The following is a 24,728-nucleotide window of genomic DNA, read 5'->3' as shown; positions in this document are numbered from 1 at the left end:
GCCCGACCCAATAAAGCTCACAGAGCTCCCCGCTGCCTGGGAGCAGCCTCTCAGCTCGCCTCATAATTATTCTTTGGGCCCCGTTAAGAAGCCAGAGACTCTTTCCTTGCCCCATTACTCACACAGAGAGCCAAAGATGCTGCATAGAGGCTCCCCAGGCTGCACTATCACAAAGCCACAGCGGTGTAGGTAGGTAGAGGCGTACGTGCAAACAAACGCTCGGGCTCAAGTTGTATTTTAATGTTAAACATTCCGTCACTATCACCCACACAAAGTGATTAAGATGCTTTTCTCACAGAGAAACAGCTTGAAGCTTTTAGCTGGATAAAGGATAAAAATCCTCGATGCGCTCTCAGATTCAATCACTCCTGTGTTTGTTTAACGAGATCTAAGTTGTTGTTTTGGGGGGGAGGGGAATGCTGATATGGTTTTTGGGTTTAGACATGCCACTTTGCTGCCTGGGATTTCATTCATTACCACAGACCGGGAGAGCAGCCTTATTACCTGCACGTGTGCAATGGTTGGTTCAGAAGGAGAAGAAGTGACAAAGCAACAAATTACAGCTTTTAAATAGGTAATTTGTGTGCTTGTGGGGAATCTCGGAGGGTGTGGGGGTTTTTCCCAGGTCCCTGCGACCGAGCATGAGGTGAAAATAATAAACTTGAGCCTAGATGATGACATTATCGGTAATCTAGTTCTCACTCATCAAGCATGCGAGCCAACCACTCACACGAGCACTGAAAAAGTAGCAATCATTAAAGAGAAAATGAGCCAGAAACCTGTCAAATGTTATACGCTAACCCGTCATCCCACGAACCGCATCTGACAGCGTGACGTGGAAATTCAGGATGGGAAGAAAAAAATTCCACCGTGTGTGACGCTACCTGATGGCAACATTAGACAATCTGCTGCATGTCTTACAAACATTTATAATATATGCCAACGTGACAGTGACATTTGCTTTAATTGGGTTATTTGCACAGTGATTAAAACGGATCATGAAGGACAGATTTCTATACGATGAATTCTATTTCACAATGTCTACTACAGATTTATGGGATTAGGCGTGACCGTGATGCCAATCAGCCCATATGCTGGATTTTAATAAACTGGAGCCCTGCACTGAATCTATAAATCTAAACAATTAGCCAACAGAAGTAGTTGTCAGAGCTGGTACATGTCTTATTACGTAGAGGGAGAAAACAGGTACATACATCAGTATCAAAGTTAACATGGGGCTGATCTCGCACGGATAACACTTTAAACTCCAAATGCATGGACGCTCACGCACACCTGCTCTGATGCAAACGAGCTGTTTGCTTTTTTTTTTTTGTAATTTATGATCACATCGCTCTTGTTGATTTAGTAAGCTGCCTTAATTCAAGGCGCTGTTGCTACCCACATTTATTCCACAAATAAAAGAAAAAGGAGGGAACAATACCTGAAATCAACAGGAATCTGTGATTGTCTCTGGACCTTTTATGAGAGCCTACATTTCAAAGCCTAATCACCCCTCTTTTTATTCATTTTAAGGATTGTAGCTGCTGCACACAGTTTAGTGGAAATGTAGTGCTTCAAATCTTGGTTACTACAATAAATGACAAGGTAAAAAGGTTTATTTTTATGTTTTTGAAATCCTGCTAAAGATGCACCTCAGTAGGCAGAACATTTTGGGTAAACAACATTGAATTTGCTCTGTATATACACTGTAGTGTATATTTAAAATGATCATTGTTATTACATGGGGTCTGTTGGGGGCCTCTGTAGGAGCACAGGGGAGCAGCAGCACAGCCTGTGAAGCTCACGGTGAAGCAGCTGTTTATGTAATTTTGGCTGCCACAGCACTGCAGAGCCTCAAACAGGAGATCAGGGGAAGAGACTGCACTGGAGGGGTGTGGACTGAGGGAAAGGCATGAAGGCAAAGAAGAGCCGCCATGTAGTCTTTCAAACAACAGCTCCATCTAGTGGTCAGCACAGATAAAATAAAAACAGGGGTATTCCTTAGATTTTGGTTGAGCAGTGACTCTTGCTAAGAATTACGTACCGCTCCCTTTGTAGGAGCTTGTGTAAGAACTTGATTTGAGGCTATATCTTATAATACTGTCAAAGCTCTGTGGCTTAAAAACACTGCAGTGAAAAGTGAGAATAGTAAGAACGAGAGTGCAAATGGACTTAATTATCCTTTAAAGCAGATTATAAAACCTGGATTACAATTAGGATGCCGGTTCCCTGTCTTAGTTAAACATCTTTATGAGTTTTAAACCAAGGTTTGCCATGAATAAACAGAATCTCTCAGTTGTGGTTTAAATGTTTTAGCAGTCCACAAATCAAAGATGCACAAGTGATATGAAACTTGACTCTGTCATACAATTATTATATCTATATATAGTTTAGGTCATTTAAGGATGCCACAGATGTTGGTGTCAGACAGATTTTCCCCACACAACCATGTTTTTGGTTTAAAGAGAATGGTCTGAAAAGGAGACAATACCCAGTGAGCTGCAGTTCTCGGAAACGCCTTGTTGGTCACAAGAAGCGTCACAACTGGTTCTTGAAGACGACAGCGAGCTCTCTGTACTCAAACGGCCTCCACAGTCATCAGATGTCAATCCAGTAGAGCACCTCGTGGTGGAACGGGAGATTGACATCATGGACGTGCAGGAACTGTGTGATGATGTCACAAAAATCACTGAGGAGTGATTCTAGCACTTTGTTGGATTTATGCCACAAAGAATTAAGGAAGTTGTAGTGCTCTGCTCTGAATGTAATTTTTATTAGTCCAAATGTTTTACAGCTGCCATGTACGATTAGCTTTACTTATGTTTTAAAGTAGTTCAAAAGTCTTCAACTGTCACAACTGGATAGAAAATGTTTTGACAGTTTTGAGATGTGTCCGTTTCAGATGACCGAGGACTGCCTTGATGTTATTTCCTTATCAGAAATCCCAATGATTAAACATACTTGGAGGGCATAGCTGGAGAATATATGTAGGTCCCAGGTTAAGTGTAAAAGAAATGATTTCTTTAATTATTCTACGACTGGAAAAATTACAGAAAGAAGTGCAAAGAACATAAAAAGAAACTTGTAGATGGGTTTGAGGCTGGATTTTATTTAGTCCACTTTTAAAATGTACATTTCTCTTGAGATTCATTAAAAAAGATAAAGCATTATCAGCTTTGCAGTCCATTTCACGAAGAGACTGCAATAAAGGAAAGAGTGAAGTAGGAGGAAGATGACTTAGTAGGCACATCTTTCAAACGATACATGTTAAATCTAATTGATGGCAAAATATGTACAGCTATGAGTTGTTTTTTTGTTTTTGTTTTTTAAATCACGTGGTAGCACATGCTTGGGATTTCTGCGGGAGAGCCGACAGTCAAGTCAAGTAAAGCAGGGATGTATGTAGGCAAAGACTTTCCGTCTCTAAAATATGCATCAAGTTGACTGCACGAGGCAGTCAATTTCCCAAAACTGTATGCCAGTTCAATTTAAAATAAATTAAACCTAAGTGGAGAGAGAAATGAGGAAGAGAAAGGAGAAATGAACCTGTGAAGCTAATTGACCGCTTGTCAAACGAAGCATTTTAGCAGACTTTAGCAAATGTTCCTCCATATCAATCAATACTGAGCTAAAAAAAAAAAAAGAGAAAAATGGACAAGACCTGATACAATAACTCGAGAAATAAATTAGAAATGGAAAGTTGCATTAATATGCATTCATAAAGAGTACCTGATTTTTCTCTCTCTCTTTCTCTCTCTCTCTCGCTTTGATACCTTTGCATAACTTAGAGAAAACCTGTCACGTTCTTTTAAAAACTCACAGTAATTCATTCATTTATCACAAGTGCTGATACCATCGAGTCAGGTACGGGATTCTACCCTGCAGAATCCATATACCTTAGAGTCAAACATGCTGGATATTCCATACAAATAAAGGACACTTTTCCTGTTTATATACATAACACTATTGTACAGTCTTTGCACTTCCATTACAACAGATCGAAGCATCTCCACTTACTGAATAAATGGAAATCGAATCATGTTCAGTGGATTAAAAACCTCAAGTGAATCCGAAGCTTGAATTTTAGTACAGGTGCCTACGCAAGTGGAAGAAAAATCTAAAGTAATGCTTCTCTGAAATTTTGTCGTACTGGCTTTCCAGTTTGAAGTTCGCCTTAGACACAGTTCGGGGTCAGTTTCCTGAGCTGCTAACAGTGTCCATAGTAACTTCACCCTGCTCAAACAGCAGGAAAACAAAAACGTAAAACAAAAACACAACACCGTTAACGTGCTATGCTAACGTTTAGTGTTGCGCTGACAGAGCTGTGATCATGTTATAAAGTGTTCTCACTTGCACTTCAAAACGACATCAAACAGCATTACAATTTTTAGGAAATGTTAACTCTGGATCAGCCCACAGGCCGCTGAAAGGTGAACGACGACATAACTAATCCAGAAAGAAGGCAGTGAATGTTCAAAGTTGGTGAGTCTGCTCAGGTCAAATCCTGCAAACAAGTCCAGTCTTTCCTCATGCTCTCAAACTGCATACAGCTTATTCCTGGACCACGCCCCTTTCTACAGCTGTACACACAGCGCTCCTTTAAGCCCGACAGCAGTGTAAACTAAACAACGTTGAGTGGCTATGACGCTCCACTGGCTCTTACACACTAGGGATCTTGTTAGGTTGGAACGAGACAGCTGGATCGTTCCAAAGCGAAAACCAGAACCAGCATTAGTGTGGAAGCTGTGGCGTTTTGGTAGTTTAGAGTGGGTTGGGTGGTGGGGTTGTGTTGTTGGGACAACAGGGTCACTTGGGTCCTTTGGAAGGGGTGTCTGTCTCTGTCAATTGGCGGCCATCGCTCCAGGCCTCCCGGGTGCTCTTAAGGGCCTGTGTTCGTTGCTGGTCCACAACTACATAGTCGACACGCTCGTCTGATGCTGTGATGCCAGTTCCGTTGCTTTTCATCTGAGGAGAGATGAGGTCAGTCTTAAAAGTTTGGCCATAAATTTCCTCTAATTTAGAGCGTGTGGTTTGGAGTATGGGCGCTGGTAAATTCCTACCTTCCTAGGTGGGGTAGACTTGCCGGAATCGAGATCCAAGTCCAGGTATTCTACCTGCTTGTCTCCCTTTGGTTTTACCACAGGGCTACTCCCACCGTCAGCATTCATGGGCGGAGCGAGCTTCGTGATCTGCGTAAGTCAGAAAAGGGATTTATTTTTATTTTATTTTTTAATTGATAGCAGAGTCACAGAGAAACACAGCTCATACTCAAATGCACCAATGTGTTGTCACAATGTCTAAAATATTCATGCAAATGGGTTCAGGTCTGGGAGCCCTAATCTATCTTTAGAGGGTTTTTGTGCACGTAGGGTTACAAAAACTCGTCATAAAAAGTGCAACTGTTGGGCACCAGTTTACCCCACTGGGTGAGCAAGTGCTCATATGCCTTGCGGCCACTCACTCTCCCTCAATTTACCATTTACTCTTTCCTGCAAGGCTGTCAAAATAGAGGCAAAAAAGCCCCCAAAATATATGTATTTTTTGAAAAGACTGCAATTGTAGAGGAATGAACATATTCAATCAGTGACCATCTTTTCACGTAATTTGTCCCATTACTAATAATAGTTTCAAACCTTTAAAACAAAGAAAATTTCTACTTTAGGCATAGTGACAACAACTTGGGCCTGTAATTAGTGTTAATTATGAAATACAGGTACGATGGAGAGATTAATTCGAATTAGGATGGTGACACAAAACTAAGAAATTCTAACTGTAAGGAAAGTGATGGTAGATAACGTCTGAAAATTCACTGCAACCTTTATATTCAAGCCACAGCTTGTAGGTGGTTTTTGCACAGCAAAGTCTTCGTACTTTCTCATCTCACAATAGCACCCAAAAATGACAGGGCGGGCTATGCACGTCTAACCTGGCAACCCTGCTCACCTCCTCTATGGTGTCAAGTTCCTCCACCTCCCTCTTTACAGGGGTGATGGGGACTGTGCAGTAGAAGGACTCCTCTCTACACAGTAAGAAGAAAGTTGCAAAGGATGAAAGAAAAAAGGAGGAGAAAACAGCAGGTGGTTAAGAACAAAATGCAGGAATAAGGATGACGATGGTAGAGAAATGAGAAACTAGGAAGAAAGCAAGGAATTAAAAAAGACTGATAAAAGTTCAGGAGGTCAGCAGACGATAGCAAAGCAAACGTTGGAAGAAAGTAAAAAAAAAAATTAACAGCAAAAAAAAGAAAGGAGAAAAAAAAGGAAAACTGTGAATCGATTACCCAAAGTGTAAGAGAAAGTATCCCCATAGGTAGAAAAGTCAGCTCATATAATAGTATCATTCTTCAGAAAGAGCAGTCAATTTTAAATGAGACACGTTAACTTCATTTCTTAATAGCCAATATTCCGATTTAAGACAACACCTGAAAAGTAAATGAAGAGAAAGAAGGAGCATAAAGAAAGCAGAGCAGCAGGGCAAAAGCAGAACTGCAAAGAAACGGGTTGAAGTGGCGAGGAGTCCATCTGCAGCAGCCAGTAATTTGTCCGCACTAATGTGTGGCTTAGGGAGAAGAGCACTGGAAATGGGATTTCTTAATAGTTTCAGTAAGCAATTACAGCTCAAAATTGCAAGTTGCATGGTGTATGATCCTCCAAACTGTCTGCCTTAAACTAAAGCTTCTGCTGTGTTTGTGTGTTTGCAGATTTAATTTAAACGAGATGAAACTGATTGCAGACACCACAAAAAAAAGAAGACATTTATCAGATTATCAGCTTTGATTATCTGTGAATAGAAAAAGAAAGGAGAAAAGTAATCTCTGTATCAGAGTATAGTTGTGTGTTACATACTGCTTCATCTGTGGACATATTAGGGTTCATGGCTACGTAATTCGGTTCAGTAGAGTCCTCGGAGTCAGTGCTGGAGGCCGTGCTATGCACTGACGGGGGTCTCGTTGGCATTGGAAACCTAGAAGGACTAAGCAGCATTCACAATGTTTACACACTGACTTCCCAGAAATTGCAGTCTCTGGTGAGCACAAAATATAATATAGACATAACAGCCCAAACCCACTGCAGCCAGAAGAGTCCCTACAGCACGAAAGCACACAAATTACCTCGTCTCAGATAAGCCAACAGACTTCCTTCAGTATAATACAGAATCCTGTTTTATGAGCAGTACTACTTTGGTCACAGAGTGACTACAGTAAAGCATGAAGTATTAGTGCCTACATCTTTAGTTAACTGGATCTATTACAAAAGGGCACGTTCACACCAAAAGAAAAATATACTTTCACTGCATGTTGTGGCAGAGAGTAAAAAAAACACAGGACAATCCAGACTTAACATTAGCTGCTATACACATGCAGTATGTTTAAGGTTCTTAACAGGGAGCGAGGGACGGTGTGTCTTCTGGGACAATGATCTTGCTGCAAAGAGCTGTGTGAACATGCCCTTATTTGTTAGCCAAACACTGAACTATAGAAAAGCTGAGGAACGTCTTAGGTACTTACTCTCGAGCGAACGACCGTGTCACTGGTGAGCGTACAGGTGTGCTTGGCTCATCCCATTCTGGCACTGGTTTGATCTCTAGTGGAGCAGGTTTTACTGCAGGAAGGAACACACAGCAGTCAGCCACTGCTCGAAAAGCATCCTTAAACTGTACAGGGTGGGCCATTTATATGGATACACCGTAATAAAATGGGAATGGTTGGTGATATTAAAGTCCTGTGTGAGGGGGCAAACTCCTCAAGATGGGTGGTGACCATGGTGGCCATTTAGAAGTCGGCCATCTTGGATACAACTTTTGTTTTTTCAATAGGAAGAGGGCCATGTGACACATCAAACTTATTGGTAATGTCACAAGAAAAACAATGGTGTGCTTGGTTTCAACGTAACTTTATTCTTTCATGAGTTATTTACAAGTTTCTCTTTGTTCGCAGCCATTGACATGTTGAAGAGGTTAACATGTGAGGAGCGGATCGAAATTGTGTTATCTGGTGAACGCAGTAACCGGGTCAATGCAGCAGATTTCAATGCAAGACATCTACGAGACCACCCATCTCCCATGCTACAGTTAGCAAACTGGTTCAGTGTTGGATTTGCCAAAATGTGGACGCAAGAAAACTGTCACTAATGAAGAAACATCAGTGGCTGTCCTAGCTTCATTCAGCAAGAGCCCACAGCGTAGCACTCACCGCATGTCACTGAAGAGTGGCACTAGCCGATCATCCCTTCGGCAGATATTAGCTACTCACAAATGGCACCCTTACAAACTCCAGCTACTGCAGCATCTCAACGAGGATGACCCAGATCGGCGCACAGAATTTGCAGAATTGGCAAAACAAAAATTGGAACAGGACCCTCAGTTCATGCAGAAGATTTTGTTCAGTGATGAGGCAAACTTTTATGTGAATGCTGAAGTTAACAAACAAAACCACCACTATTGGTCTGACACTAACCCACATTGGATGGATCCCTCCAAGACTGTTGGACAACAAAAGTGATGGTTTGGTGTGGTATATGGGGTACAACGATAGTGGGTCCATTCTTCATCAATGGAAACATCAAGGCCACTGGATATTTGAAATTGCTACATGATGATGTGTTTCCCTCTTTGTGCACTGAAGCTGGCACGTTCCCTGAGTTTTTCCAGCAAGAATGTGCACCACCACATTATGGGTGCCAGGGCCGAGTATTCCTAGATGAACAGTTTCCTGGAAAGTGGATTGGTCGTCGTGGGCCAGTTGAATGGCCCCCAAGGTCTCCCGATCTGACCCCCTTAGACTTTTATCTTTGGGGTCATCTGAAGGCAATTGTCTATGGTGTGAAGATACGAGATGTGCAGCACCTGAAACTACAGATACTGGATGCCTGTGCTGGCATTTCTCCTGCTGTGTTGCTATCAGTGTGTGAAGAGTGGGAGAAGAGCGTTGCATTGACAATCCAACACAATGGACAGCACATTGAACACATTTTATAAGTGGTCAGAAACTTGTAAATAACTCATTAAAGAATAACGTTACGTTGAAACCAAGCACACCATTGTTTTTCTTGTGGCATTACCAATAAGTTTGATGTGTCACATGGCCCTCTTCCTATTGAAAAAACAAAAGTTGTATCCAAGATGGCCGACTTCTAATTGGCCACCATGGTCACCACCCATCTTGAGGAGTTTGCCCCCTCACATATACTAATGTGCCACAAACAGGACTTTAATATCACCAACCATTCCCATGTTATTACGGTGTATCCATATAAATGGCCCACCCTGTACATAAAGACTGACAGAGGTCAAGAGCAGCATAAATGTTTATATTTTGGAGATCTGTGTGTGTATTAAAATGCACTTTTAAATGACAAAACCATATTCAAATCTAATCAAACCAACATTAGAATTAAAAATGTTAAAAATTAAAAGTTTGATTGTAAAATGCTCAATAACACAAATATAAGTTAGTGTTATTTAACATCTCATTCATATTTCTTCATGTGATTGCACTCAAAACTATCCTTAACCAAACCAGAACTTATTTTTTGCTTTTATGAAACGGTGTTGGAATATTTCAGATGTAAACCTGAGAACGATGAGCCATGTGCTGCTTGTATTGTGATAAGTGCCCAATGTGCAACTCTGTTTAGATGTTAGCCAGGGATGGATGATTTCCCAAAGCTTCTTATAAAGGGACTGGACTAAATGCTTTAAGCAGGCAGTGGGTGAGAAACGTGAGGAAAAAACTATATAAAGTGTCTTATTATAGTAGTGGGCAACCTTGCACTATAGCACTGGTTCTCAGAGTTTCTGGAAGTCTTCTGATGAGATGAACTTCATTTTTTTTTTTTCTCATTTGGTGTCTTGACGGTGTTTACAGGGAGTGCTGTCTGAAGCCAGCCTGAGCCTCCCATAGACATTAAAATGGACTCAGAATTACTTGGTGATTGTATCAGTCCCCTCATGCCCTAACGGTAAGATGCTGTCCTCCTATAAGACAACACTTCAGGACAGAAACTGTGCAAGAAGAGTCAAAGTTACACGTGCACTAAACCTGTGCATAATGCCCTGCACAGTACAAAAGAGTTGCATGATCCCTTCACTGCAGATGGTCAAGAGCTTTGGGATTTTCCCCAAACATCATCTGTATGTACGGAAGCTAGCGATATCGCTTTTATTAGATAATATCGTTGTTCAATTTCCTCCTGAAGAGAAGTCTACTCTTTTCCAAAGCCCTGTGTGAATGCTTCTCTGACAATAAGTGTGTTCTGGCTGTTACATCCCAATGTGCTATGAAAGTAAAATGTGTTGAACTGCAAACAAAAACACAGACACAAATGTTTGAGCAGAGAAACGTTAGTGAGTCATTTGGCTCCACGGAAGAAAAAAACATCACATTGAAAGTGAGGAAATATTTAGGTTAAGATGGTAGAAATGGTTTATTTTGAAAGGCGTGTTATGACTCTTAATGAGCTTCGAAGATGTAACAAGTGTAATCCACCATGCGTGAGGTACACACTCATCCATCCCCTGCTGGGATTTAAAATGATTAGACTGGATTAATGCAACACCTCCGACACTCCATACACTTCATATTTTTAGAACACACACACACACACACACACACACACACACCCCTGAAGAACAAAAATTGTAAAAATCCCCACAGTACATTTACTTACAGCATGCAGAGAATCAAGATGAAGTAGAGTGTGAAAAGGTCACAGAATGAAAAGTATTCAGATGCACAGCAGTTCAGTGTGGTGTACCTACCCTTGCGTCGTCGACTTGGGAATTCACCTACGGTTTGAGAGTCAGTTCGCTCTAAACCCGCTCTTATTATTTTAGGACTGTGACCTGATTGGTGAAAGAAGACTTTGCTGATTACAACATCTTTTTGGTGATCATAACAGTTCAGCCCTACTGTAACAACTGCTCTGCCATGCAAAGCGAAAGAGACGAGACTTTGATGAAGAAGAGCAAAACTGCAACCTCACGTACACCAATTTACCTTTTTTTTTTTTTTTTTTTTTTGCACAGCACACTTCAAGAGGATGATTGTCATGACAACAGAAGACCCATACTGCCCAACATGCACCTCACTCCATGCACCACGACTTCCCACACAAAGACTGACATCACAGCTGTGCATGCACGACGAGCTGTGTATAAGCGCTGAGAGAACACTGAGAAATCATGTCATGTTGACGAGAGCTCGGACCAATCTGCAGAACAGAGCAACTTGAGGACGACACGCACTGCTCCTTTGCACACTGATCACAACATTTTTCTGCAGTGCTGTCAGAAATGCGCTGCGATTGCAGACAAAGATAATTAATTTTAATGGATCCACGTATAGTGGAAATAAGATGCCGTTTGCTTTGAATACACTAGTCAAAGTGTTTGCAACATACGGCTCAGACATCCAAAGCGGAGAGAAAAGTGCACGGAAGATGAACAGAGGTTGCAGAGATTCAGATTAGTCTAGAAAATGGAAGAAGTGGATGGCTCATTTTAAATATAGAAATGAAAAACATCACAGAGATGTTTAAAGGTGATGCGACATCCTACCCATGCATAACAATGAATACACCAATGGTCTCTACTTTAAAAAGCTAAGGTCCAAAAGACAATCAGCACATAATGATGCTCCTAAAAAGCAACATCACTAACATTAATATAATACCATTTAAGGATATCAGTTAAAAAATACGAGTTTATATTCTTATTCATGTCTATGTGGCATTTTCTAACACAAGAAGCAGCTGTGCACAGATCCAAATATCTAAAACCTGCAATCCAAGTAGAGTAAATTTATGCCAGGAGCAATGGGATTGAACACCGGATAAATATATTTTAATGAGAATTTTAATATTAGCTAAAAAAAATAAAAAGTGAATGAGATAAAACAATACTTTAAAAAAAACAAAAAAAAAAGCAAAAAGATTTGGGCTTAAGCAATAATACAAAACTCAAACTAGACTACAAACATTTACAATTAGCATTTTTATTCGTCTGCTGCCAAAGATATTCAAAAGTGTAAAACCAAGTTTTATTAGCAGTGAGGATTAGGACTGTGTGTGTGTGCGCGTCTGTGTGTGTGTGTGTGTGTGTGTGTGTGTGTGTGTGTGTGTGTGTGTGTGTGTGTGTGTGTGTGTGTGTGTGAGAGAAATAATAATCACTTCAAAGCGGTTGCTTGAAAAGCAGCTACTTGATATGATTTTTTTATTTAGACACAGCAGTTCAGCAATGACCAAAGCCAAACTTGGAGCTGACTGACTCAAGGGCCACGTGAAAGGGAGAATTCCCAATCTGGAAATGTAAAACTCCAGAAAACTGCTCCGTTTTCGACAGTGACAGTAACAGTACCGGCTTTTGATGTGCCTCTGTGATTATTTCCCATCATTCTTCAACTCTCTTTCAGTCTATGAGGTCCCCAATCAAAAGGCTCCATTCAGATGCTGGGAACAAACGGGATGGAGGTGACCAATTAAGGCCTCAATGACTCCGTGGCACAGACAGCAGACCCCTCCGAAATGGCTAACAGAGCCTCACGGGAGCTGGAGGCAAACGCGGTTTTGGCAAGGAACTAACTGTGTTGGATGTAATCAAATGTAGGGAAATAAACTAATTCATCAAGAGGTGAAATAAGCTGGTCAAGGACGGGCGCAAAGGGAGACGGTGGTATTTAATACACCAGACAGACCAAAGAAGACAAAATGAGAGAAACATTTTTCCACATTAATTATGACAACAACTAAAGCAGGATGAAAAATGACACCGCTCTGAGAATGAAATTTTGTGCAGATGGCTTTATGACCATGAGCCATCCACTGTGGGAATAGCAGCAGAGTGTGAGACAAAGCACGTACAGTTGGTGCATTAGTGAACGCTGAGCATACTAAACTAAGCTCACAGCAGCAACAAACTCACACACACCCCTGAAGCAAGAACTCCACACACACACGCACACACTCACACACATCACTTATGAAGTCACAGCTATGCATGCAAGCACACCTACTGTCTGCTCACCTTTGCGATCGGGTTTGAGATTTCGGTCCACAGGTGGGGGCTGGCACTCACTAAGCAACGGCCTGCGGGGAGGGGTCTTCGGGCTTGAGCGAAATCCCATGTGGGCAGGTGGAGGAACCTGTTTTCCCAGGGATGAGAACTCCATAGTACCTGGGGTCATGGGGACGTAGTTGGTTTCGTGCATTGGCTCTGGCAAACTGCCCGAGTGATGATGTGACGGTGAGTTGGCACTCATAGGCACGTAGTTTTGGTCGACCTCTTCTGTAGAATGGCTACCCACTGGCATCATTCCTTTGCTTTTCTGAGGGTGACAAGGGAAAACCGATTAACATACACATTTCTCCCTAAAGCCACAGAACGATTATCCAGCAGTTACACTTGAAATACTCACAAAATAGGTGTTGAAGCTTTCATTGAAGTCAAACGAGCAGCTTTTGTCAGAAGGGAATGATCTAGGAATGTCATAGCAGTCCTGGGATCCAAAGTCTACAAAAAGCAAAACCATGATTACAATGCAGTTTATAAACAGCCCTTCTACACAGAGAGCAGCAAATGATGTGCACTGTACATTATTAGCCTTCTTTCAGGCCCATTTATGCTACAGGACAATTCCCACATAACAGTTGTCCTCTATTGTGTGTTAAGTGTTTTCATGACTTTGCAGATTTAGTCTGTGAGACAAAGCTCAAAGGCACCATGTAAGCACTCTACTTTGCAGCATGTAATTACTGTATTTTTTATTTTATTGTCATCAGGTACTCATGCAGTTGCTAATGCATTCCACTTATGACCACAAGAACCACAACAGCGCGAGAAAAAGCTTTGAAGACAAATGAGAGTCTCTTCCGGGGAAGAGTAAAAAGGAGGGGTGAACATTACAAGGAGACATGAGACTGTTTTGGCTCTCCATCACTCCCCCTGTGGCTACCATGCAAGTCTCCCAAGTTGCTCGAGTTTGCTGCAACTCGCTCAATCTGTGTCGAAGCCATCTCACAGCAGAGGCTGCAGGCCAGCAAAGACCGGTGCTCCTGAGACCGGCGTGGTGTGGTAGGTGAACAGCACGTTCACCTTGTTTTTGTTACTCAGTTATTTGTTTTTCCATGGAGTTCTTTCTAAATAAGGACATCCTGTGTAAAAAAAAAAAACTCTTTTATGAGGTTTCTTAAGTAAATAAATTATAAAAAATTATAATATTTGCTCGAATTTAAAAAAATGTGTTTTTTTCCATAACAGTGCAGCCCTGCCCTAGGCACAATAATCTGCTCTGTCACCAAGACACAAAGCATAAAAGGGAAAAAATTCACAAATGCCCCAAATTTATTGGGGGAATAACCACTGCTCATCTAAAACAATAAAGCAAGACGTAGTCAAAGGACTTTGACTACGACGACCTCGATGACTGAGAACCTTCACAGAAATGAAGCAAGACCTATTTTGCAATTCCGATTGTCACCACAAGAGGGAGAAGCAAGAAGAATCGACACTATGAGTTTCTCTTCTCTTGCCAGACTATTTTAAGGCTCTGTAAAAAGGATGTTGGCCATGGATTAAAGAACTGTTATTAAAAAGGAAACTCAGAACATTTTTATCTGCTTTTGTTAGATTTTGGTGCAACAAATCTTCATAAGATTAAATAATAGAATATCCTGCCTACCACATATATGTGCCGTATTGTCGAAAAGGTAAAGGTGAGAATAGGTTTTGAAATTAAAATAAAGTGAAAAGGGCACCACAAACAAATAAACCTCTACAATACAAACCTTTGCGGAGGCGTGAACAGTCCACAGTGCCAATAGTGTTGCTGCGTAAAGCCTTACTCCCAGCGCTTGTGGGCACACAGTAGTTTCCATCTGTCTCTGAGGCTGATCGAGGCACACTATAGGTGTCTGTAGGTGAGCGCTCAGCAGGAGGCGGCGGGAGTCCTGAGCTGGAACTGAGGGAAGGCTTGGGTGGTCTGGGAGGGGGCACTACATCTCCCCCGCTTTCTGAGCCTCCTACCCCTGTGTTCGATACTGTGCGGGGCACTTGGTAGGTGCTGTTTGCACCGGGTGTGGGCGGGATGTCGTAACTGATAGAAATGTTGCGCATCTGTGTCTCTACTGAGGGCTTCCGTGTCGGCGTGTTGAAGACATAAAGGTCAGAGGCATCCGCGCCGTCTGGATGAGCCGGAGGGGAGGAGGCTGACTTGGGGAGCAGCACAGTGTCCTGGGAGTAGCTGCGAGGAAGATGATAAAAGCCACTGTCAGTTGAGAGGGAGGCACCGCGTGATGGAGGCGAGTCATAGATGGAAGGGGCGGACACAGGAGTCTGGTGCGGTGGGAAGAAGCCATTGTGTGAGGTGTGTTTAGCCGAGGAAGTGGAGGATGTAGGCGTGCGGTGAGATGGAAGGTTGTCATTCAGGTCTGTCTCTGAAGAGGTAGACTTGGAGCACTCAGCATGAGCTCTGATAACACAATACACATAAACACCAGATAATTAATACAAAAAGTAAAATACGTTGATTTGCAGATCACACAGTCACACCAAGCCAAAAACACTAGTATACAAAGGCTATGTTAGTAACTAAGTCATATCCAGACAGCTTTTATCATTAAACTTTTCCAACTCTTGCCATGTCAGCACGCTTTTGTGGATAAAGTGGAAGACTGAGGTTCTTGGTAACTGTTTGTAACCATGCAGGAAATAACACAATTATTACACTGTTAGGCAAAACACCCACGTCTTTTTCTGTTTAGAAGGAAGGCCTTTTGCTAAACAAATGCAACCTAGATTTAATAACCGTCATTTACATTTACAACATTCACAAGTGTTTGGAGATCTGTATTTTATGCGTGTGCAACACTCCACACAAGCAGGCAGTTCCAGCTGGATTGGCTGGCCACTCACAGGCTAGCCTGTGGAGGAACAGTCTTGCTCTCACACTCCTCCAGGAGCAAATACTCCTGGTCCCTCTCCAAGAGAGAGTGATGCTCCACTGAGCTACACACAGCATACGGCAGAGACAAGGACAGGAGTGGCAGTACAGTTGAAAGTATACAAAAAGAATAAATGGCTTGGAAACCACACTGAAAAATGCTTAGCTCACCATGCGACACTCCAACATAGAGAATATGGAGACTTGAACCTATAAAAGAAGCATATTCGGACACGATCTCACCTGCTGGGTTCAGGCTTTTTGCTCTCACAGTTAGCAAGCCACAGGTAATCCTGGGGCTCCTCTGAACTGGACTGTGAGTCCAGGTGTCGCACACTGACTGGCTGGTAAGGGGCCGGCACATTGGTAAACACTCCTGGACCTGGGTGTGGAGCGTTTTCCACCACCAGTCCCATGGCGGACTGGTGAGCAGCTTTTGCTGCATCTGGAGGACAAAGAAATGAAAGCTGAGGATAACTCCTGTCAAAGCTTAATGTTATTTAGTGAGTAGTACACAGAACTAAAGAATGAAATACAGTAAAGCTGTCTCCATAACTGACCACAGAGGTTTCAGGCCACTGCCAGTGAATTAATGTCTAAGCAGCAAAGGGAAAATTTAATGAATGACTAAGATTAATTTCTTACACTGATCACACAACTAAAAAAATAGCCACAAATAATGCCAATAAGACCTGTCACATGTGGCTCAGCAGATGTCAGTAAATGCCTGCTTCACAGTTTTAAGTGCAACACCAGCAGAGCACATTAGCATTTCTGCTACATTTCCAGCTGTTTATTCAACTTTGACTCCACATGCATTGGCAGTCACTGATGAAGAGCAAGGAGCTGCACCTACTGTGGCCCTGTGAAACCCACTGAAAATGAAAGAGAGGCCAGAGATGGTATTAAGCACAAAGTAAAAAGTAAACTGTATGTGCCAATGTCAACTCTAGCAAAGTAAACTTGGACCCAAGCTGTTTCCTAGCAACCCAATTCCAATGTAACGCTCAATTGTTTCCATTCACGCTGACACTACGTCAACTTTGCGCCTGTATGTGTGAACTTGAGCAGCTGATGTATATACGCACATTCTGACGAACAGATGTGCGTCCCTCTACTGTGTATATCAAACCAAACCTCAAATTAAGGTCGTTAGCCTGCAGCTAAAACACTGCTACTGACTGACCCAACAAGCTACTACAATTACCTCACTTCCTTCTTGGGGAGAAATCCCACAGGAAATAAATCCAAATGCAGCACGCTGCCCAGCATGAGGCCAGGAACACTGGCACAAACAACTCATGTCAAATTAAAGCAGATGGATGTCACCGATATCACGACTCTGCGTTAGCCTACATCATTTCATGTATAACATGTCACCCGAATAAAAGCTTTGTGTCGACAGACTACTTTCTGTTTTTTGCCTTCCAACAAGCTACTCCTCAGACATCATTTTTAAAGGTCTCTCTGCTTTCCCACATGATGAGCTACTAAACAAACCTGCTGCTCAAGCTGATTGTTCTACTGCACTCAGAGCCAAGATAGCTGATGCGTATATGTGTTTTCGTTCCACATTTCTCTACTTTTTTCTCCTTTTTCACAGCTCTCCTCCCACACTCTTCTATAACTGATGTGGTTTTATCTCATGCAAGGTCCCCGAGTTCTCTTCTTTTAAAAGTCAGTTTCTCTCTTTTACGTGCATCATTTGCTCCTCTCATCTCCTCCGCTATGTCCTTGTCTTTTTTTTTTTACATTTGTTTGTTGAAGCTTTAAGTGCTGATTCATACAGGAAAAGGGAAAATCCCCTCTGCGTGTACTAATCTATACCTCCTACACTCGCTCTGAGAGCCTTCATTCCCCTAGCCCTACTAATGTTCCCTGCCCAGCTATGAAGCACTCTACTGTGGCCACACCCACACGCGACAGAGGAGTGAGAGTTCTGTCTCACATGCAGAGAAGTGCAAGAAAGCACAAAACAGAGAGCCAGGGACATTCTTTTGTACTGAGCAGTGAAGGGTATCTGCAAAAGATATCCGTTTTTACACCCAGGTTCTCCTTTAACCGTCTTACTATGAGTTCGTACATCGGGGTTTTCAAAGCCAGCTCTGACATCTACAGAAAAGGTGCCATCAGTGTTGTTATCATGGTTACCCTGCAACACTAGCTATTTAACAGAGCTGGAGGCATAGTCACACTTTGGAGAGAAGGACCTTGGAGGAGTATCAGTGACTCAGTTGCCAGGTTTGAAAAGCACCTTCGTCTCCAACAAGAATCAGAGTTGTGTAGCATAGAGCAGGGTGATATGACCAAAAATATTTATCACGATATACATTGTGGGGATAGGTTAACTGGAAAATCCAAATTGCCATTAGGTGTGAATGTGCGAGTGAATGTGAGCGCAAATGGTTGTCTGTCCCCGTGTGTTGGCCCTGCAAAAGACTGGCGACCTGTCCAGGGTGTACCCCGCCTCTCGCCCTATCAAAGTTGAGATAGGCTCCAGCGCCCCCCGCGACCCTGAAAAGGAGAAGCGGAAGCGAATGGATGGATATACATTTGAAAATTTGCGATACCGATATAACTGACGATATAATTGACACTAGACAAAATACTTTACATCTCCACAACTTTATTAGTGCAAAAAACCCCATCAATGTATTTTCACTTAAACAAGCAGCTGTTTTTTTATGCGCATTAAAGTTATATAAAAATGTAACAGTGCAAATTCCTTGCTGACAGTTTAACCAAAAGGCATTTCTAGTGGAAATTGGCCGACATATCCTCAGCATAACATCCACAAAACTTTGTTGATAATTGGCGTCTGTCTTGTGTCAGTGACGTAAAAGATGGATTTAATGCGACATAACCATTCAAACAGCAGTCGCTTTCTAAAACATCAGATATATCTCGGATTCAGAGGTTATACACACAATACGGTAATATTATGTTGAAACACAGTACGTATCAGTCCGCGAGACTCCTGCCTACGGTAGCCGTAATGCTCTGACAATCCATCAAGCGGTGCGGGTTCGTAGTTTAGCAAAGTCGTACTAAAACATTTGACAGATTTTCGAGCGCCGTGTACATAAAATCGTTTCGAGGTCAGTAAACACAACCGGAATTCATACATAAGGCACACGGGATTATAAGGGGCACTGTCGATTTTCAGAAAAATCAAAGGATTGATTTTAAGTGTGCCGTGTTTTCCAAAAAAACACGGTAATAACGACGGCCCGCTAGCATGCTCTACCAAAAATAGTGCTTTGTTGTGTATCTGACGGACGAAAGCCAAACCAGTCCCACACCACTGAAGTTGCAGCATTTTTACAAACCAATTCTGGTTCATCCGTTTCATTCAACGATCCGCTTTCGCTCTTATCATTCTGCGTCGCCGCCATGTGCGTATGTAAACATAGGCACTGCGCATGCGTGTTTTACCCATAATCTATCGCGATATTTCATTTTCCTATCGTTGCCCAAAATTACACGGTATTACCGTGAACGGTATGATATAGCCCAGCCCTAGTGTAGCATGTGAAACAGTGAACATGTGCAACGTCTGTGCCAGTTCTCACCACACTAAAAATGCTCATTGCTTCGCTGATGAGGTCAAGAAACTATAGAAGACATTTAGACAATTAGTCTCAAAGACAGAGCGACAAGAGAGGAAAAGAGGAGTGTTCAAGGGAGAGGAAATTAAAACCAGATAAGAGGAAACGAACGAAAGAAGGCCAGTGAGAGTGACAGGCGTACAATGCTTTTATTATCCAGTACTGGGGGGGAAAAAAAGAGTAACGTGAGCCTCAATACTGCACAAAGTTCAACACATGGATCATTAGACCTTGGCTGAGAACTATGCTGAATAGAGACCTCTTGACACATTTAACTGGTTCCCTTAGTTCCTTCAGAAAGAAAGATCCTGACATCTGTGAGGTACAACAGTGATATCCAAAAGAGACCCATCAAATGTAAATCATTTATCCTCTACTTTTATCCTGTATTGCTCAGCTGTGGTGATAAACTGGTGTCATGGCTAAAAAGAATCCCCTGATGCTCCATGGCATCTTCACCATGTCCAAGCGCTTTGTTGAGAGACACCAGCGTGGACAAATAGTGATTTCCTGTAGTCATCTTCTAACAGGGGAATCCTTGGATCGCTTAAAGCTGCGGTTCTTACCTGGAGAAACTTACATGGCCATGCTATAGGATCGTTTTGCCTGTTCATGCTGTTGCCATGATATACTGAATCTCACTTAAGGAAAAGGAAAAAAAGAAAAGAAAAAAAAAGAGAGAGAGATGGCAGGTGTTGTTCATATGCTAAAAATTATTCATTGCTGTCCACAGCTACTACGCTTCTAGTTACTAGTTACTACTTCTAGTTACATTATGCATTCTGTGGTAATAATGAGATTAGGATGCTTTTCTAAGGTGTTGCAGGTGCATTAACGCTAAAAATGGGTTGCTTTAGCCCGGTGCTAGGTGGCTGCAAACCAACATGATGATGTGAAAATATCCGATGCAGATAAGAGAGCCTAACATGTGCCTGTGCACCACTTTTGGTGGCTCAATTCCTGATGGTCTAGGGCATAGGTGTCAAACTCTGGCCCGCGGGCCAGATTTGGCCCGCAGACTAATTATATTTGGCCCGCGAAGCCATACCAAATTACTATTAGAGCTGGCCTACTGGTATTATACAGCTAATATATATATTGTTTAGTATTAAGCTTTGCTTGTTCCATATTCAGTTTTTCAGCAAAACTTGTTTGAGTCCATAAGAAAAGATTCATTCTTATATCTAGAGGAAGATTTTTTTTTCAATAAATATTAACGTTAGCCCGCGACTTTGTTCCAGTTTTGAATTTTGGCCCACTGTGTATTTGAGTTTGACACCCCTGGTCTAGGGGAAGTTTGTGGAAAAAGAAACACACAAACATGCAAACCGAGATTTTGTGTATTATGGTGAAACATAACCAGGTAATTATTTCTGATCTACTGATGTTCTTAAATAAATCACAGCCTGTGCCACAAATGTAACAAAATCACCCTATTTCAAATATCAACAGTTCAAAGTAAACTTTCTACTCGAAAGACACAGAATATAAGTATATATAAACATAAATATCACTGTGTAACCTCGACAGTGAAGCAAAACATCAGTGCCAATAGTGCCCAAACAGAGTGATGTGTGGCTAATTGTAATTACCGTCATCGGTGGGGTTAAAACCACAAATGTCGCAGATGTGGCGGACCCACTTATTCATCTCGTCTTCGGTGTCAGCCACCAGATAAAAGATGCGGTCAAAGGTTTTGATGTCGAATATGTAGCTGTTCTCCAAATCTTTCTTGCTGAAGGTCAGACCGGCGTCCACCTGAGGGAGAGCAACCGACACGGCTTAGCTTAATGTGGCATCAGCCAAGGAAAGACTGATCACTAATAGAGCTAACCAAAGAAACGAAAAAAAAGGGAAAATGTATTAAAGTGATCATTCTTAATTAAGAGAATTTGCAAAAATAATCTAAAAGGTAACTGCTCTCTAAGCAACAAATGAAATTTGGAGCGCTAGAACCCAGCACTTAAACTATTATGCTAAAACATTTGTACACCGCAGTCACGTACAGGGCATTTTCATTATTTTACACAGATTTTTAAGGACAATTAAATTCATCTTGGATATTATGCAAATATTCATCCAAATACATCAAAGTGACATCATGCAAACCTGGATCTATTCAAGATGGTAATAATTTATATAACTTGTGCAATAAAACTACAGGGCAGAAGTAAAAGGGGAGCATACCTGTTCACATAAGTTGAGGTCAATCACACGAATGGGCTTCTTGGCATGGTCATTCTTGTAGTACTCCAACACGTCTGGGTCGCCTGTCAGACGGCCGCTGCGAAGAACAAACCACCGCTTCTTCCATGCCTGCAGGGTGAGCACAGAAATGAGGCCAAAGGTTACATGTGTGTTCTCACAATGGCTTCTCCATTCCCAGATGACCACAGGCTGGCCAAATGCTGTACTTTTTTCAGTTTAGCCACTGTGTCCTATCATAGCTTGTGTCTTTGTGTGCATTCTCCACCAGCTGCACTGCCCTTGCTAAAAGAACAGTGAGCCAGAGGGAAGAGGCCCGCAACCAGAAATATGTGTCTGGGATAACCAGAACAAAAGCCACATAGTTTGGTCTAGCACCCTGGCTGCAGTGAACAACCAAATCTATAATAAGAAACGGGCAATTGGGTCCTCTCTTTCAAATCCAATTTATTGTCTGTGAGAAAAAGACATCACATAGCAGACAAAAGAGTTCAAACTCAGACACAGGGAGGGGGGGAGACATAAGCAGACGAGAGCTCAGCACTGTAAATAAAGGGTTGAGCAAGCAATCTAGCAATATAATCCTTGAATATATTAAGGACATTAATGAAACAATGGAATGGGACCATGGGAGGCTATTTACCATAATCTAATGCATCAGTAATAAATTGTGATGAAAACATTCCTTTGTGCCACTAATTCCACGTACAGTTCATCTGTAATCATGATTAGCTCTTCAGATATAGGATATGTAAGACTGCCAGCTTCATCACTATGTTAAAGTGACAGTTACTGTGATTCACTGCTAGGTTGCCTTTTATAACATTATTCTTCGAGCCATAATAACTGTAATATTTGGAATACGTGCAAGAGTTGTTACACTTGTGGCAGCAAACATTTTGATTGGGTCATTCATCCTGGACTTTCTCTGTTTGTGTGTGTGCGCCTGTCCACTCGGAGCCTCACGTTCACTCATCGATGACAAAACTCAGTGCCATTCATACCCAAGTGGAGCAAAGTACAGCATTATCAGGCACAGGAAGTTTAACCCGTGCTTTAGTATGACAGCATGCATTCAAACTCCAAGGGTGCTCATTCACACCAGAATCACTAAGACTAGGACGGATACAGGGTGTTGCTCCGAAACTGACCCCAAAAGCCTGGATCAGATTACCTAAGGTAAGCATAGCAGCAGCAGTTAGGAGGTATTCCACACCTGGTACACCGACAGCTCTTATTTGTATGTTTGCAGTTAATTAAAAACATTTTCAAAGTATCGTCAAAGTGAAGCGGCATGACTGAAAAGATCAGAATACGACTATGCTTTCTTTCTCTCTCGCCCACTTTCACTCCCAACATGTTGGTTTGTTACGAAGCTTTTATTTTAGTAACTTAGCATGTTGTCCTAAACTCAGTTAAATAATATTTCACTCCGGCTCTTTGGCAGCTCCACACGTAACTTGTGTTTGTGAAGAGAAAAAAAAAAGTAAAATAAAAATATTTTATTTATTTACATTTTACTTTTAAGTGAGTAAGCAGTTTACATCAAACATGAGGAATTAGCAAATTAGGATTTCAGCTTATTATTTTAAAACTATGTTTGGATCAGTATCAGATACCAGTATCAGAGGATCCCTTGTCAAGACAACAAGACAACAGGTTTAGATGCATGAGTGCACCTTATGGGAAAAGCCAATAGTAAGTTCAGGTGGATAAGCAACAGTATTTGGGGTAACTGGACAAAAAAAGTTCCATAATAATAATCAGAACACGGGTTAAAGGCTCTCATCTGAGGCTGAATCCTTTCAGTGCAAACAGGTGAGAGCTGCAGGAGCAGGGCCGTCCATTTTTTTAAACTTTTGTGTTTTACTTCTTTATATTTCTTCTTACTGCAGATTCTGAACTTGTTCACATGTTCACACTACAAATAAAATGTGACAGCAAACGCGTTCTAGTGTGAACCCTCAAAGCGGCCCGCATGCGCAAAAGAAGACGTCACACACAACGCGCTCAGCTTAGATCCAGACCAGACAGTATGGTTTGACTGATGGCCCTTAATATAAAGACTTGTTTCTGACTTAACGTTTCCCAATTTTGCTTTAAGGTATAAAGTTATTTTGTTATTTACAAATGGCCTAATAATTATCCTTATTGCTGTTTTAGAGAGGAGCGGTGCTTCAAAGGATAGTTGCAGATTTCTGTCAGAATCTGCAGATTATACAGTACAAATAAAATGTTCACGTTTCTCCAACGTTGTCTTCCCAACAGTTTTACTGGATCGCCAGGAAGCTTTCGCGATGTCTTCTCGAGCGCTTCTCTGGCGCTGATAACTGTCTTGTCTCAGTGACGTAAAAGATGGATTTAATGCGACATGACCATTCAAACAGCAGTCGCTTTCTAAAACATCAGATATGTATCAGATTCAGTACCACATACAAAAGTGACCCAGGTCAGATGTGAAAATATCGAATTTGTGCTGTTCGTACTGTCACACCATGATCGGATATGGGTCGCAAAGTTTAAAAAAGTCAGATTTGATGCGCTTTTGCTTGCAGTGTGAACGTAGCCTAAGAGTCAGGGGCCCACTTGGGTGTACAAAGCCAAAGGAAGGATTGCTTTGTCACTGCATTCAACATTCAATAAACACACAGACACACATAAATGCTGAGTCAAAGAAGTCATGCTCTCTTGCTTTTGTTGAGTCATGGCAGCTGAAATGAATGTTTGTTTTAGAGCTCAAAATAAGCTCTCTGTGAAATTATTAGTGAGAATTGCCCAAGACAGAAAAGGCGATTTTGTAGAGGACAGAGGATTTGTCCAAAAATATTTCACTTCCTTTTACTGCTAAAGCCAGGGGCCGAGGAAAAAGGGATTTTCTTTTCTTTTTTCAAAGATTTATCAAATGTCTTGCAACACCAAATGGAAACGGCCAACCCAACAGAACCTCTGAGCGATATTTGACATGTGAGTTTAAAATGGCA

General features: G+C 41.8%; 1 protein-coding gene across 6 annotated transcripts in view; it reads right to left on the bottom strand.

Annotated features, from left to right (window-relative positions):
• Positions 1 to 3,089: 3,089 nt before the first annotated feature.
• The window catches only part of gab1 (GRB2-associated binding protein 1), a 57,196-nt gene continuing 35,557 nt past the window's right edge, over positions 3,090 to 24,728 (bottom strand). For 2 of the 6 annotated variants that reach the window (XM_085459036.1, XM_085459037.1), the window contains exons 3-13: positions 21,730 to 21,858; positions 21,135 to 21,300; positions 16,178 to 16,379; positions 14,781 to 15,463; positions 13,412 to 13,506; positions 13,021 to 13,321; positions 10,759 to 10,842; positions 7,508 to 7,601; positions 6,846 to 6,972; positions 5,061 to 5,189; positions 3,090 to 4,965 (exon numbers count right to left, since the gene is read on the bottom strand). In XM_085459036.1, coding sequence (XP_085315162.1) covers positions 4,807 to 4,965; positions 5,061 to 5,189; positions 6,846 to 6,972; positions 7,508 to 7,601; positions 10,759 to 10,842; positions 13,021 to 13,321; positions 13,412 to 13,506; positions 14,781 to 15,463; positions 16,178 to 16,379; positions 21,135 to 21,300; positions 21,730 to 21,858 — 2,169 coding nt within the window. In that variant the 3' untranslated portion in view covers positions 3,090 to 4,806. Of the gene's footprint in view, positions 4,966 to 5,060; positions 5,190 to 5,943; positions 6,020 to 6,845; positions 6,973 to 7,507; positions 7,602 to 10,758; positions 10,843 to 13,020; positions 13,322 to 13,411; positions 13,507 to 14,780; positions 15,464 to 15,906; positions 16,000 to 16,177; positions 16,380 to 21,134; positions 21,301 to 21,729; positions 21,859 to 24,728 lie in introns of those variants that run through there. The other 4 variants (XM_085459042.1, XM_085459038.1, XM_085459039.1 and 1 more) reach the window with 4 other exon arrangements.

Source organism: Copadichromis virginalis, linkage group LG6 (assembly GCF_057382275.1).
Source record: "Copadichromis virginalis isolate Kocher_CV1m ecotype Utaka linkage group LG6, C_Virginalis_male_GT1.1, whole genome shotgun sequence".
Lineage (NCBI taxonomy): Eukaryota > Metazoa > Chordata > Actinopteri > Cichliformes > Cichlidae > Copadichromis > Copadichromis virginalis.
The sequence above is the reverse complement of the archived record's forward strand: the minus strand, read 5'-3'. Positions and strand labels throughout refer to the sequence as shown.